We start from the raw sequence: 11,570 nt of genomic DNA, 5'->3' as shown, positions 1-11,570 counted from the left end.
GTATAAGAGACAGGCTGTGCAGAGGGAGCGGGGCGGGGGGTGGCCTGTCTCCCGCAGAGGGTCAGCCGGGCCGCTTCCTCCCTCCCCAGGAGGCGGCTGGACTACGTGAACCATGCCAGGAGGCTGGCAGAGGACGACTGGGCAGGGGTGGAGAGCGAGGACAAAGAGGGGGAAGATGAGGAAGAGGAGATGGACGTGGATGCTGGCAAGAAGTTGCCCAAGCGCTACGCCAACCAGGTGAGGAACTGCCTGCCCCTGCCTGCCTCCCCGCGATGGGGTGCGAGTGTGAACACAGAGCAGGGTGCGAGGCGGTGAGGCAGGGCATGGTGAGCGGCCACGGTGATGGCTGCGTCAGGGCTGAGAGTAACGTGTCCTGCCTGGCCGGGTGCTCAGAGGGAAACCGTGCCTCAGTTCTGCCTCTGAGGCATGCTGCATTCAAAGGAGGGCAGGTGGAGATATCTGGGTTGCCTGTCTGCTTTGGGAGACTTTAACTCAGCTAGCAGTGTTTCTGTTCTGTTGTGCAACAGTCAGTTAAAGGCTTCTGTCTCTTCCTCACGTCTGGGGCACCAGGAAAGGAGAAACCTCAGCTGATGGGTTTTATCAGCCTTGGCTGCCATATTGGTCCAAAAAGACCTACTGCCTTTCAGGTGATCACAGTGAGACAGGCTCTGAAGAGGTCAACTTGTCTGGGCTCTTTGTTCCTGGTATTTAGGAATCACTAAGCTCTGACATGTCTTTATAAATAAATTTAAATTGCTGGAATGGGGACCAAGGTACAGGGTGCCCAATTGAGGACTGTGAGCCCGTACTGTGGCCTGAAGCTTAGGCAGCAACTGGGAAGCAAGAGAAGGACTTGGGGGTGACTGTTATGCAGGCTGGTGAGAGAGAGGGAGGGAGCCCCTTTGGTGCTGTAATGCAGGGTGACAAGCAATGCAAGTTGCTTCTGAAGTACCCAGTGTAGCAGTTGAAGCCAAGTCAAAACTTTCTTGCTTTATCCTTGAGCTGTGAGCTTTCCATAACTTTAGGAGAGTTGTTACTAACTGATTGGGGTTTTTTCTGGATTTCTCTGTAGCTGATGCTGTCAGAATGGCTGGTCGATGTCCCCTTGGATCTGGAGCAGGAGTGGGTTGTAGTGGTGTGTCCTGTCGGGAAAAGGGCGCTAGTTGTGGCGTCCAGGGTAAGTGGGAGCAGTGGTGATGTTTCACCATCTGGATAAGGACCTATACCTGTTTCTCACCCAACATAGGACTGACCCGTATGTCTGGCTTGACTTTTTTTTTTTATTTTTTTCCGTCTCCCGTTTCCTCACAGGGCACAACAGCAGCTTACACCAAAAGCGGCTTCTGTGTCAACAGGTTCCCATCCCTGCTGCCGGGGGGGAACCGGCACAATTCAAGCGAGAAAGGTAACAGTGTGAGGAGGCATTTGGGATAGAGAGGGGGGAATGCCTGTGAGTGTGTGCACTGGCAGCCTGGGTGCTGCTCCTCCAGCTCCCCAGAACTGTGTCCTTTTCTGGTGCCAGGGGTAGTCAGCATCAGGCCTGTTCGTGTATCTCTGGAGATAACTAGATGTGAACAATATCAGATACCTCTATGCTAGGTAAGAGCACCTGCCTGGTTAACTGACACTCTTAAACCTCAGCATCCTCTTTGTCTTCTGACAGAGAGCTGTGTATGGTGTGTTTTTTCTTAATACCTCTTGTAGTTGCTTTCTTGCCCTGAGGAGGGGTCCTGTTTGATAAATGCCATTTTCTGAAATGTGCTGTGCCTCTGGCCTGATGCCTTTGTAGCCTTGTTGGACTCCCCATTTGTGGTCACAGCTTCTATCAGCAGAAGGAGATCTCTCTGCACCTCACAGCCTTACATGGGGGCAAGCTTAATGCAGGAGAGATTTGATCTGGTGTTTGCCTGTTGGGTTAGGCAGTCTCCAGAGCATGTCTGGACCTCCCTGTGTTTGTGTGTGCAGTGTACTGTATCTTGGACTGCATCTACAACGAGGCAAAGCAGACGTACTATATCCTTGATGTGATGTGCTGGAGAGGACACCCTGTTTATGACTGCCAGGTATTGAGGCCCTGCCCTGCCCTGCCTTCCCTTTCTTTCCCTGCTCCGTGACATAGCCCACTGTGCAGTAGGCTGGGTATTTCATCTAAGCACCAGCATCTTCACAGCTTATGGGCTGCCAGTGACCAAAATAATCTGGTACATCTTTTGGGGGTATTGGGGGAAGTAGCAGAGTTTGGGGTGCTGGCTGGTTCTTGAGGTGAAGCTGAGTTTGTAAATCTCCTGGGCAAATACAGAGGAATGGAAACACTCAGCAGGTGCCGACTGGTGATGTGTGGTGGATAGTCATTAAGTCTCTGTCTCCTTTCACAGACTGACTTCAGATTCTTCTGGCTTTACTCAAAGATCCAAGAGGAGGAAGGGCTGGGAGAGAAAAGCAGGATTAATCCAGTAAGTTCTTTTGTACTGAGAGGAAGAGGAGGAGGATGGAGCGGTAGGCTCTCCTGTTCAGCAGGCTTCAGAAGTTTTTTTTCAAAATGGAAGCTTCCTCCCCCTGCCACCCCTCACAGATCAGGCTTCAAAGTGTACTGACAAAATGGGATGCCACATTCAGGATCTAAATAGAACCACTGAATATTGTAAATGAATGTGTTTTTTTTTCCCCAGCCAAAGTGCTGAGGGAAATCAGACTGCAGGGTATCAGCTAACTTCCATGCCATTTTTAGATTTCCCTTGAAACAGAATGGAAAGCCCGTGTGGTTTCTACAGGGGCAGTGTTGGTCAGCAGCCTGACTACAGTGGGATTTATTCCTGTGTAGTCTTGTGGAACTTGCAAGGCAAGGGAAAAGGCTTATAAAGTTTTAGCCTTCCCTCCTGCTTAAACTAATCCTTGAAGTTGTCGGGATGGATGCCGGATTGCCACCCGGAGTCTCTGCTGAGCAAGAATAAAAGATTTTCCTTAGAAGGCTTACACATAGAGGTCAGGCCTAGAACCCACAGCAGTTGGAAAGTGTTTTTTGGGGACAGGCCTAAGAGATTTGGGAGCCTGGCTTATGGAGCACAATTTGCAAAGCAGGACTCAATGGCTGTGCACCCCCCATGCGTGCTCAGATGCAGGAAAGCAGAGCAGCTCCTGTGGGGTTGAACAGATCAGTCACAAACTGGGATGACTGCTCCTGTGCCAGCGGTGAAGGTATCTGTAATCTGAGAACATCCTGTTCTGACTCCAAGGGGAATATCCAGAAAACAGCTACCTAATGAATGAGAGGGTCGTTTCAGCTTTCATTTCCTGGGTGGAAAGATTTGCTTGGCTGAGCCAGCAGCCTGGAGCAGACGTCTGTCTGCTTTGCATCCTGCCCAGAGGCCATCATTTTCTATTTTGGTTAAAAGAGCATCTCAGGGTCAGCACTCCTGAAAAGTCCTTCCTGCACTCTTATATGCTTGGAAGAAAGGTAACGGGAGTGTATGGGAGCCATCTGCATCTCTCATTTAATGCCAGAGAGGGAGAAAGAAAATAAAATACCTGAAATAGATCATTCTAGGCACTCTAGATTTTGTGCTGTCTGGGCATCGTGGTAGCAAGCCATTGGTGGTCTTTTAAAGGTCATCTTCTGTTCCTGGAATGAGATTTGTGAAGTTGCAGCAGTGTACGTGCTTTACCCAGCATTGCTGGGGAGATGGTGGGGTTAGCTGGTGACCATTCCCACCCTGTCCTCGCTGGTAACTGGGGTGATTTTTTTGTAGGTTTTCATGCAGGAGCTCCCAGTAACTCCAGCGCGATATGATTGGCACTGATGGACAGCTTGGTCCTGTTGGTGTGTCTCTAGGTGGGGACTTTGCTTTTCAGAATTGCTCTTCTGAATTGCATCAGAGCTTTGTCTGTCCCAGTAACCTGTAGTGATCAGAGAGACCAGTTGCTATGGGAAGAGTAAGAAATTGGGGACAGCTATCTCATTCCCTCAGGCTTCATCTGCCAGTGGTTGTACCCAGATCATGGAGCTCATGGCATCAGGGAACCTGCCTTTCAGGAGCTGGGCCCATCCTTTTTTGAGCTTATTTGTGCTTTTGGGCCTCTGATACCCTGTGGCCGGAAGGCTTAATGTGGTCCCTGCTTGAAATCTCTCTGGTTACTTCATCTGACGCCTGTCCCTCACCCTTTCCCTCTCATGCTGGATCTTGCACTGGGGGAAATCCTTCTTAGCTGCCTCCACACCAGTGCTTGCTTCAGTGACTTGTTCTGCTTTAGGCCATGCAGTTGTCTCTTCTAACCCTCTCTTACTCTTTCAGTTCAAATTTGTGGGCCTGCAGAACTTCCCCTGCTCCTCGGACAGTCTGTGTAAGGTACTGGCTATGGACTTCCCCTTCGAGGTGAGAACACGCAGCCGGGGGGCCTGAACCTGAGCCTTAGGGACAGCCCCGCCGTGCATGTGCTGGCGCTTGGGGAGAGGCACATCCCCTCCGCCTGGAAGGGTGCAGGAAGCCGGCCGAGCTGCGCTGCTGTTCCCCTGCACTGGGGGATGGATGGATGCCTTTGATGCACGCAGCTGATCTGTTGCCCTGTCGCCAGGTGGAGGCTGCGTCCACCCAAACTAATGAGCAAAAGTTAAACCACAGCATTTTGGGCTGCCTTTACTGTTGGCTGTTGTCTGAAAGAGCCCTTGTGAAGGAGGGGGTTGATGCAGACACCTAGATGACCTGCAGAAGCAGCTTATCTTGCATTCCTCTGGCAGCATGGGGGCCAGCTGACCTTTTTGGGGTCCCAGCTGGTACTGCTTGCTGCCCTGGGGGGGTCACATGAGCACAAGCACGAGGATCTCTGCGGTGTGCTGCCTTATGCAGTGGTGTTTCTCAAGAGGTCTGTGGGGTGAGCAGAGTGGTGCCTTTCCCTGAGCTCTGTCACAGGCGCTGTGTTTCCTTAGGCTTGCTACCTCCATCTGTGTGCAAGGCACCCATCTATCTTGTGTCTTGTGGGGAGGAAGGGGTGGTGGTAAACTCCTGGTTGGGTTTTGAGGTGTTCGGGTGTTTGTGATGGCCGCCTGGGAACTACTGGGGGCAGATGGCTGTGGCAGGAATGGCTGGGAGGGGCTCAGATGAGTCTGTCCTGCTGTATTCGTACTGGATGTTGTGGAGGGGATGGTGCAAGCTCTGCTTTTTGCTTTGGTACAGAACCAGCAGCTTCCTGCCTTTGGCTCCCTCTGCTCCTGGCACTCTCTGAGGCGGCTGTTCCCCCAGCCAGGGCACCTGCACCATCTTTAGGAGTGGGTGCTGTTGTGCTGTTGAGGCCTCTGCTGACCTGTGGGAGAAGGGCAGGACAGGCAAATCGATGTGCTGCCCAGTTCAGCTCTGCAGGCCTGCAAACAGCGAGTTGAGGCCCTCCTAAAAACAGCTCAGGCTGCTTTTGACTGCCCTGGCTGACCTGGCACTGAAGCAGGAGAGGATGGAGGAGGTGATGGCATTCCAGCATGGTGTCAGTGACAAACATCTGGGAGGTATAAGCTCCTCCAGTGCAGCAGTTCTTGTGGAGTGCTCACACTCAGCCCTAGATCGGGAGCAGCCTCTACAGAGATCGCTTGTCCCACTAAGCCAAAAGCCACATTGATCTGACCGTGTCTCTCGTGCTCTCCTGGCCCAAGTTAGCGATTAACAGAAGTGCAGGTTTAAATTTAAGGGAAGCTAATTTGGCTACGAGGGCTGACTTGGCCTTCTGCATGTCAAAGCCAGGACAGAGAGATTTGGAAATTAGGTTTGGAAAGCCCCAGCCTCTTGTTGGTCTTGCCAGACTGTGCTCTGAACACCGATTGGGGAGTGTTGAGAAGCCGTCCCAGGTCTCCTACAGCTGGCTTGCTCAATTATAAATGTTCTGAGTGCCTCTGTAGAAACAGTCGTTCCCGTCTTTACTGAAGAAAGTTTCATTCCTTCCTGAGGCATCTGCTCCCATGAGAAAAGGCTGTGTTGAGTATTGCCCCACTGCGGTCAGAGCAGAAAACTTTCAGCCCGTGAAGGGGACCGTTGTGAAATGCCATGGGAGGGAGACAGAGTTGATCAGGCTCTCCCTTGTAATCCAGTTGTGATTTTCCCCCCAGGTTCTCTGGTCAATACATCGGGGTGCGGCCCCAACAAGTGAAACATGGTGTAATTTGGCTCAAAGCAGCCAGTAACCCCAGAGAAACCCGCGGTGCCCCTTCCAGGAACGCCGGGAACCGTGGTTCTCTTCATGATGTGCCACAAGAGGGAGCCCAAGAAATACCCATAAATAGCTTCCACCAACACCACATAACGAAATAAACTTTGCAGAAGGCAAAGTGCAGTCATGCTATAGATAGTGCAGTATAATAGAGGACTTCTTATGCCTGGGCCCAGCATCTTGTGATCCTGACAAGGATCAGGCAGCAGAGGTGGTCAGTGCTTTCAGACATGGGTTTTCAGAGTTAATCTGTAACCTTAGAGTTAGGACCTCATCCGCTACATTACGTGAAAATTTTTTCCACTAAATTCAGTGGACTTTGGATCAGTTGACTGGCACTGAATTTGAAGTGGGTTTTGGATCTTAAGAGCTACTGTCTACTGACAGATCTAAGTAAAACAACATCTGGATTTTCACAAAAGCAGAGGGAGCCAAAGTCCCTGAGAAACCCCAGTGTGAAGGAGTGGGAGCACTGGTAAGCACCTAAAATCTGAAAAGCATGGCTGTGAGATGTGAAATCCTGTCAGGCCAGTTCCTCATCAGGTTTGGCCAATGAGGAACAGTGTTGGCCCTTTATTCTGATGTGGCTGCTGTCAGTGTGGTGACTCAGGGCAGGGACCTGGCCAACAAATTAAATAAACTGGAAGGACTATGGGAGTAACTTAAGAGAAATCAGGGGAAGGAAGAACATGATCTAGCTCTCCACCAGGCCAAGCTCCTTTGAATTCTCCAGCTTGGGGAAGATCTTTGGAACAGTCTGGGAGGCAGAAGCCTTTCCAGGCTCTGATCCTTACCAAAACATTCCTGTGGGTACCGGAGAATCCCCGTTACTCACCAAGTGCCGTGTACCCGCAGGAATGGGCAGGATGTGCAGGCGTGGTGCTGGGGTGCTGCAGAATCTGGCTCTTCCCAAGTCTTCCCAGGAGGCAGGGGGAGGGAAAAGCTTTGTACTTTAGATATCCAGAGGATTACACAAGCTCATCATGATGTTTACTGTTCTGGTTTTATGGTTTCCTAGCACAGGAATCCCCCTTTTTCTGGGATTATTTTGCAAGATCTTAACAGTGACTGAAAATTATGGAGAGGGTAGTGCAAGAAGCTCTACTCACTCTGCTGGAGGTCAGCATCCATGGTGCAGGGATGGATGTACGCTGCTTTTTGCTCAGCCCGGCTCACAGTCCAGCACGGAAGCAGAAATCACCTCCCTCCGCTTGGTTCACCAATGCCTCAGCTCACTGCTGATATATGTGCTGTTCTGCCATACATATTCTGGGGACTGTAAGCTTAGGGAGGGGCCTGGGAGCAATTCAGCCCGAGGTGGGCTCTTTTTCTCATCTTTTCTGCCCACTCAGCCACTCTTACTTTTAGCCAAATGGCCTTTTAAGAGCTTGCAAGGCTGAGCTCAGAGGAGCATCACCTCCAGCGTTAGTTAGCCTGACAGCAGGATCTAACCTTGCAGAGTGCACCCCTGGGAAGCACAGGAAGAGGGGGATGAAAATCCCTGAGCATGGTGGGGGAGCGGGGAAAACGTCAGCCAGCTGCAGTGTTGCAGAGTGTGGAAATAGTAGCACAAGAGTTAGGTCCTAAACCTTCAAGAGTCCTGAGTGCCCTTAACTGTCATTGATTGCTGGAGAAGTTCTCTCTTGGGAAACGTGAAGAATTTATTTTGCATAAGCCAGCTGAAAGAGCTGTAGCAGCGCTGCGAATCAGGGCTCCTTGGCGTCATGCGCTCTGACTAATTACTCTCCAAATGTATTATTTAAAATAACCTTAATCCAGTAAAGTGGGCTTTTTGTGTGCTGCCTTATTCAGAAACCTGATGGCTTTTCTGCAGAATGGAATCATAGCAACCAGAGGAAAAGCGCCGGTCCGTGCTGACATCAGGCTGAAATCGTTTGCCTTTGACAATTTAAAGCCATCGGGCCATCGCTGGGTTTGTGCTGATCCTTCAGGGCAGGAGCTCTGCAGGTTTCTTCTTTCCCTTCCGCTCTTTATTGCGCTGCTTGAGGAAAAGTGATCCAGCTGGTAGATTTGGCCTGTGAATGGAGAGCGGTGCTGTTGTCTGGCGCTCTGTCATCCACCTGCAAAAGCCTCCAGCTCTGGCTTTTCATTCTCTCCTCTACACAGGTTGACGGACTTCTCTTCTATCACAAGAAAACCCACTATACCCCTGGCAGCACCCCGCTGGTGGGCTGGCTCCGGCCTTACATGGTACCCGAAATCCTCGGGTTCGCCGTGCCTGCGACCGTGCTCACTGCCAAACCAGACTACGCTGGGCGTCAGCTTCAGCAGATCATTGAGAGCAAGAAGAGTAAAAAGCTGGCAGCAGAAAAGGGTCACTCGAGCAGCACGGCGGCTGCGAGGAATGGACATTACGAGCTGGAACACTTGTCTACCCCTCAGCCAGCAAACTCTCTGGAGGACCAGGATGAAGCAGTGAGCCAGATGGAGAATTAGGCTGCTGGGACAGACTGGTTGGGTAAGGAGAAAGCAGAAGGTTCCCCACTTCTCACTCACTCATGCTCCCTGAGATGGGAGCAAAGGTTATAAAATAGGATGATTTTGTTCAAAGGGCAACGGAAGTTGAATATTTTACTCCAAGTGCTGCTGGATTTTTTTTTTTTTTTTTTTTTTTTTTTATTGTCAGGTTCTTTGCTAAGGCAGTTGTGTGTTGGGAAATGGAATGATCTGTCCCCACACTGCAGGGTTCCTGGTTCAGCTCCTGACCCTGCTTCTGGTAAGCCTCTGGCAAATCTCCAGCATAGGAACAGTGCTCAGACCTCCGAGGTGCAGCTGCTGCTTGTAACCCCAGCCCCGACAGCAGCCCCACCTCCCCAGCCCTGGAAATCGGGGCATTTCAGCCTTTGATCCAGCTGTTTACCAAGTCCTTCTCAATGAAAGTTTTGTGGTCAGTCTGCTTCTAGTAACAAAAAGTTTGCAGCGGGCTGCTGTAAATCTAAAGGCTGGGCTTTCCACACCCACATGTTACTAGGAAAAGCTAAATTTCCTTGCATCGCAGCAGGGCCTGCCTCCCAGCACAGCTTTGTGCGGTGTGAGCATGGCAGAAGCCTGTACTCGAGGCTTTTCTCAGTAGGGGGAGGAAGGAATGGTTTCGCTCTGAAAAACGCTAGCATTGATTGTGCCAAATAAAAGGTTTCTCAGAAAGACAAATTCTTGAGCGTCTTCCTGCTACCTAAGGGTGAATGCGTGCTGTGCCTCCCAAATAGGGATTGAAAAATCGCTTGCGGCGCTAACTGGAGCAGAGGAAATGCTTGTGTGGGTTTGATTCTCTGCACACCGAGGTGCTTCAGCCCCTCCCTCCCCACTGCTGCCCCTCTTACTCCAGCCCAAGCCTGCTTTGCAAGCACCGACTGCTGCCTTTCCCCAGCTTTAGCGGGGATGAAACGATTGTACTCGCTGTCCCCAGGTTGTTTTCCAGAGGGAGATTAAAAGGCCAGAGCAGGACGGCTCTTGTGATGGAGGGGGAGATGAACTACCAGGGTAAAGGTGGCGCTGGGGAGTCTCCTCCCAGCAGTCTATGAAAATGCCCCCGGAGGAGGGCCTGTATCCAGGAGGAGATACCAAGAGCAGGGATGGCTGCCTGCTGATAGCGGGGGCACTTGTATCCTGCGCTCACACCCCCCATTTTTCCCAGAAAAAAGCTTGTTTCTGTGCCAAGCATGTGGGCTGTGTGTGATCATCTGACTCTGCTGCCGCTATTGATTATAACAGCGGGCAGCAGGAACTGTCCCAACCGCGGCCAGAGCTGGCTGCAGGAGGGGAGGAAACAGCACCCTGGCTCTGCAGCTTTCGGATGCAGCCCAGCATGCTGCAGTCTCTTTCAAACAGCTGCTTATTTTGTTATTTTTGTTACTACATTTTGGGGTTTTTAGCGTGTGAAGCAACTGGCCCCGGGGAGGAGGACAAACACCTGGGCTGCCTTGTCCTTCCCCATCCCTCGAAGGCTCTGGGCTGCTCTGGCTGTGGGTTCCCCCTACACTTCAGCCTCACCAGCTGGCAGAGGACCGCAGGGAGAGCCCCGGCCGGCTGACCGCATCCAGCCTCCTATCAGCATAGTTTTCCTTCCGTCAGGCAATTAAACCCGGAGGTGGGTATCTGGCTGTAAGATTTGTGCATCCCTTAGGGCAGAGAAAGCTGCAGCTCAGGTTACCGCCTCCCTGCTGCCCTACAGCAACCTCTCAAGGTCCTCCAGCCAAGGGAAGGGAGTGGGCAGGAGAGAAAATACAGCTGAAGGGGGCTGCTTTAAGCCGCTTGCTCCGATCGATGGAGGAGAGCAAGAGGGAAGCAACTGTAGCGTTCTGCCGGCTCCAGATGATGCTGCATAGTTTCCCTTTTAAAAGCATGAGCTGGGCTGGAGAAATAAATATTTGCGTTACAATTCCTGTTGGAAACGAAAGGCTGTGTTTGGAGAGAGGGTGTTAAACGGAAGTCACCAGGGCCAATGCAGTTTGTTGCTGTGACTGTTTTATTTGCTGGGTGCGATCCCGCTCCCAGCTGTTCCTTGCCCTGCTCCCAACCGGGACAAGCGGCAGCTTCAGCAGTGACCGAGGAGGGGTCAACCCCCCCGGGGGCTTAAATTTAGTCTGGGGCAGGAGAGCTGAGTGGGCAGCTCAACCTGTAGCTGTGGAGGCTCTGGAGGACAGACAGACAGCCCCAAGCTGGATGCAGCTCGAGGGCTCAGCCCCTTCCCTCTGCACTTTCTTCCATTTTCTCCGAGTTAGGTGCAAAGGCTCTGGCTGAGGGCACATTGCCAATGCAGTCCTCCTCGGCTGAACAAAATGTCCCCCTGTCCTGGGGCCTGGTTTTTCGGTGAGGCCTCGGCTGTGCAGCACAGTGGGGGCCCTGCTCCCCTCAGGGTGTCCCTGCTCCTTCCCAGCGGCACCCACACCTGTGCCCAGGAGCGCAGCTTGGGGATTGTGGAGTGGGAGAGTGAAGAAAGGGCTGGAAATCCCGGACGCGGGTTTGCATGCTGGGAAGGTGCGTGCCTGCCCGTGGGGGAAAGCTGCGAGGCAGAGGCCGATGTCCAGGCAAGGGAGGCTGCTGCTGCTGCTGGGAAGGGCCGGAGGGAGAGGCGAGGCTGCGCGCCGCGGCGGGGAACCCGTGTCCTGCCCTGGGGTCACTGCTCACACGGTCTGGGGGTACAGCACACAGCCAGAAATAAAAAATAACAAAAAACAACTGATGTTGGGCCTCGGGGAGCTTGGCTTGGTGGTGGGCTCGCACAAATACACAGCGCAGCCTTGGGGTTTCCCTGGCACGCCCGGCTGCGGAGGTGCCCCTGGCTGGGGCGCAGAGCCCGGCGGCCTGCAGACGCCCCAGCGCTTGCCCTGCCCGTCCCTCTGCAGGCAGCACAGTGGGTGTCG

The 11,570-nt window shown here is 52.4% G+C and overlaps 2 protein-coding genes across 2 annotated transcripts in view; both read left to right on the top strand.

Annotated features, from left to right (window-relative positions):
• SNUPN (snurportin 1) overlaps nt 1-8,827 on the top strand; it is a gene marked incomplete at its 5' end in the record, with an annotated part of 9,357 nt that extends 530 nt beyond the window's left edge. The window contains 7 exons of the mRNA XM_026856354.1: nt 90-237; nt 1,073-1,177; nt 1,312-1,405; nt 1,966-2,063; nt 2,376-2,453; nt 4,290-4,370; nt 8,314-8,827. Of these exons, the coding sequence (XP_026712155.1) occupies nt 90-237; nt 1,073-1,177; nt 1,312-1,405; nt 1,966-2,063; nt 2,376-2,453; nt 4,290-4,370; nt 8,314-8,643 (934 nt within the window). The remainder of the gene's footprint in view (nt 1-89; nt 238-1,072; nt 1,178-1,311; nt 1,406-1,965; nt 2,064-2,375; nt 2,454-4,289; nt 4,371-8,313) is intronic.
• A 1,119-nt stretch (nt 8,828-9,946) lies between these two features.
• The window catches only part of PTPN9 (protein tyrosine phosphatase, non-receptor type 9), a 13,726-nt gene continuing 12,102 nt past the window's right edge, over nt 9,947-11,570 (top strand). Inside the window, exon 1 of the mRNA XM_026856351.1 lies at nt 9,947-10,294. The gene's annotated coding sequence lies outside the window, so the exon portion shown is untranslated. The remainder of the gene's footprint in view (nt 10,295-11,570) is intronic.

This window comes from Athene cunicularia (genome assembly GCF_003259725.1).
Source record: "Athene cunicularia isolate RWA chromosome 10 unlocalized genomic scaffold, athCun1 chr10_part1, whole genome shotgun sequence".
NCBI classification, from domain to species: Eukaryota; Metazoa; Chordata; class Aves; order Strigiformes; family Strigidae; genus Athene; species Athene cunicularia.
This window is presented reverse-complemented; position numbering and strand designations above follow the sequence as displayed.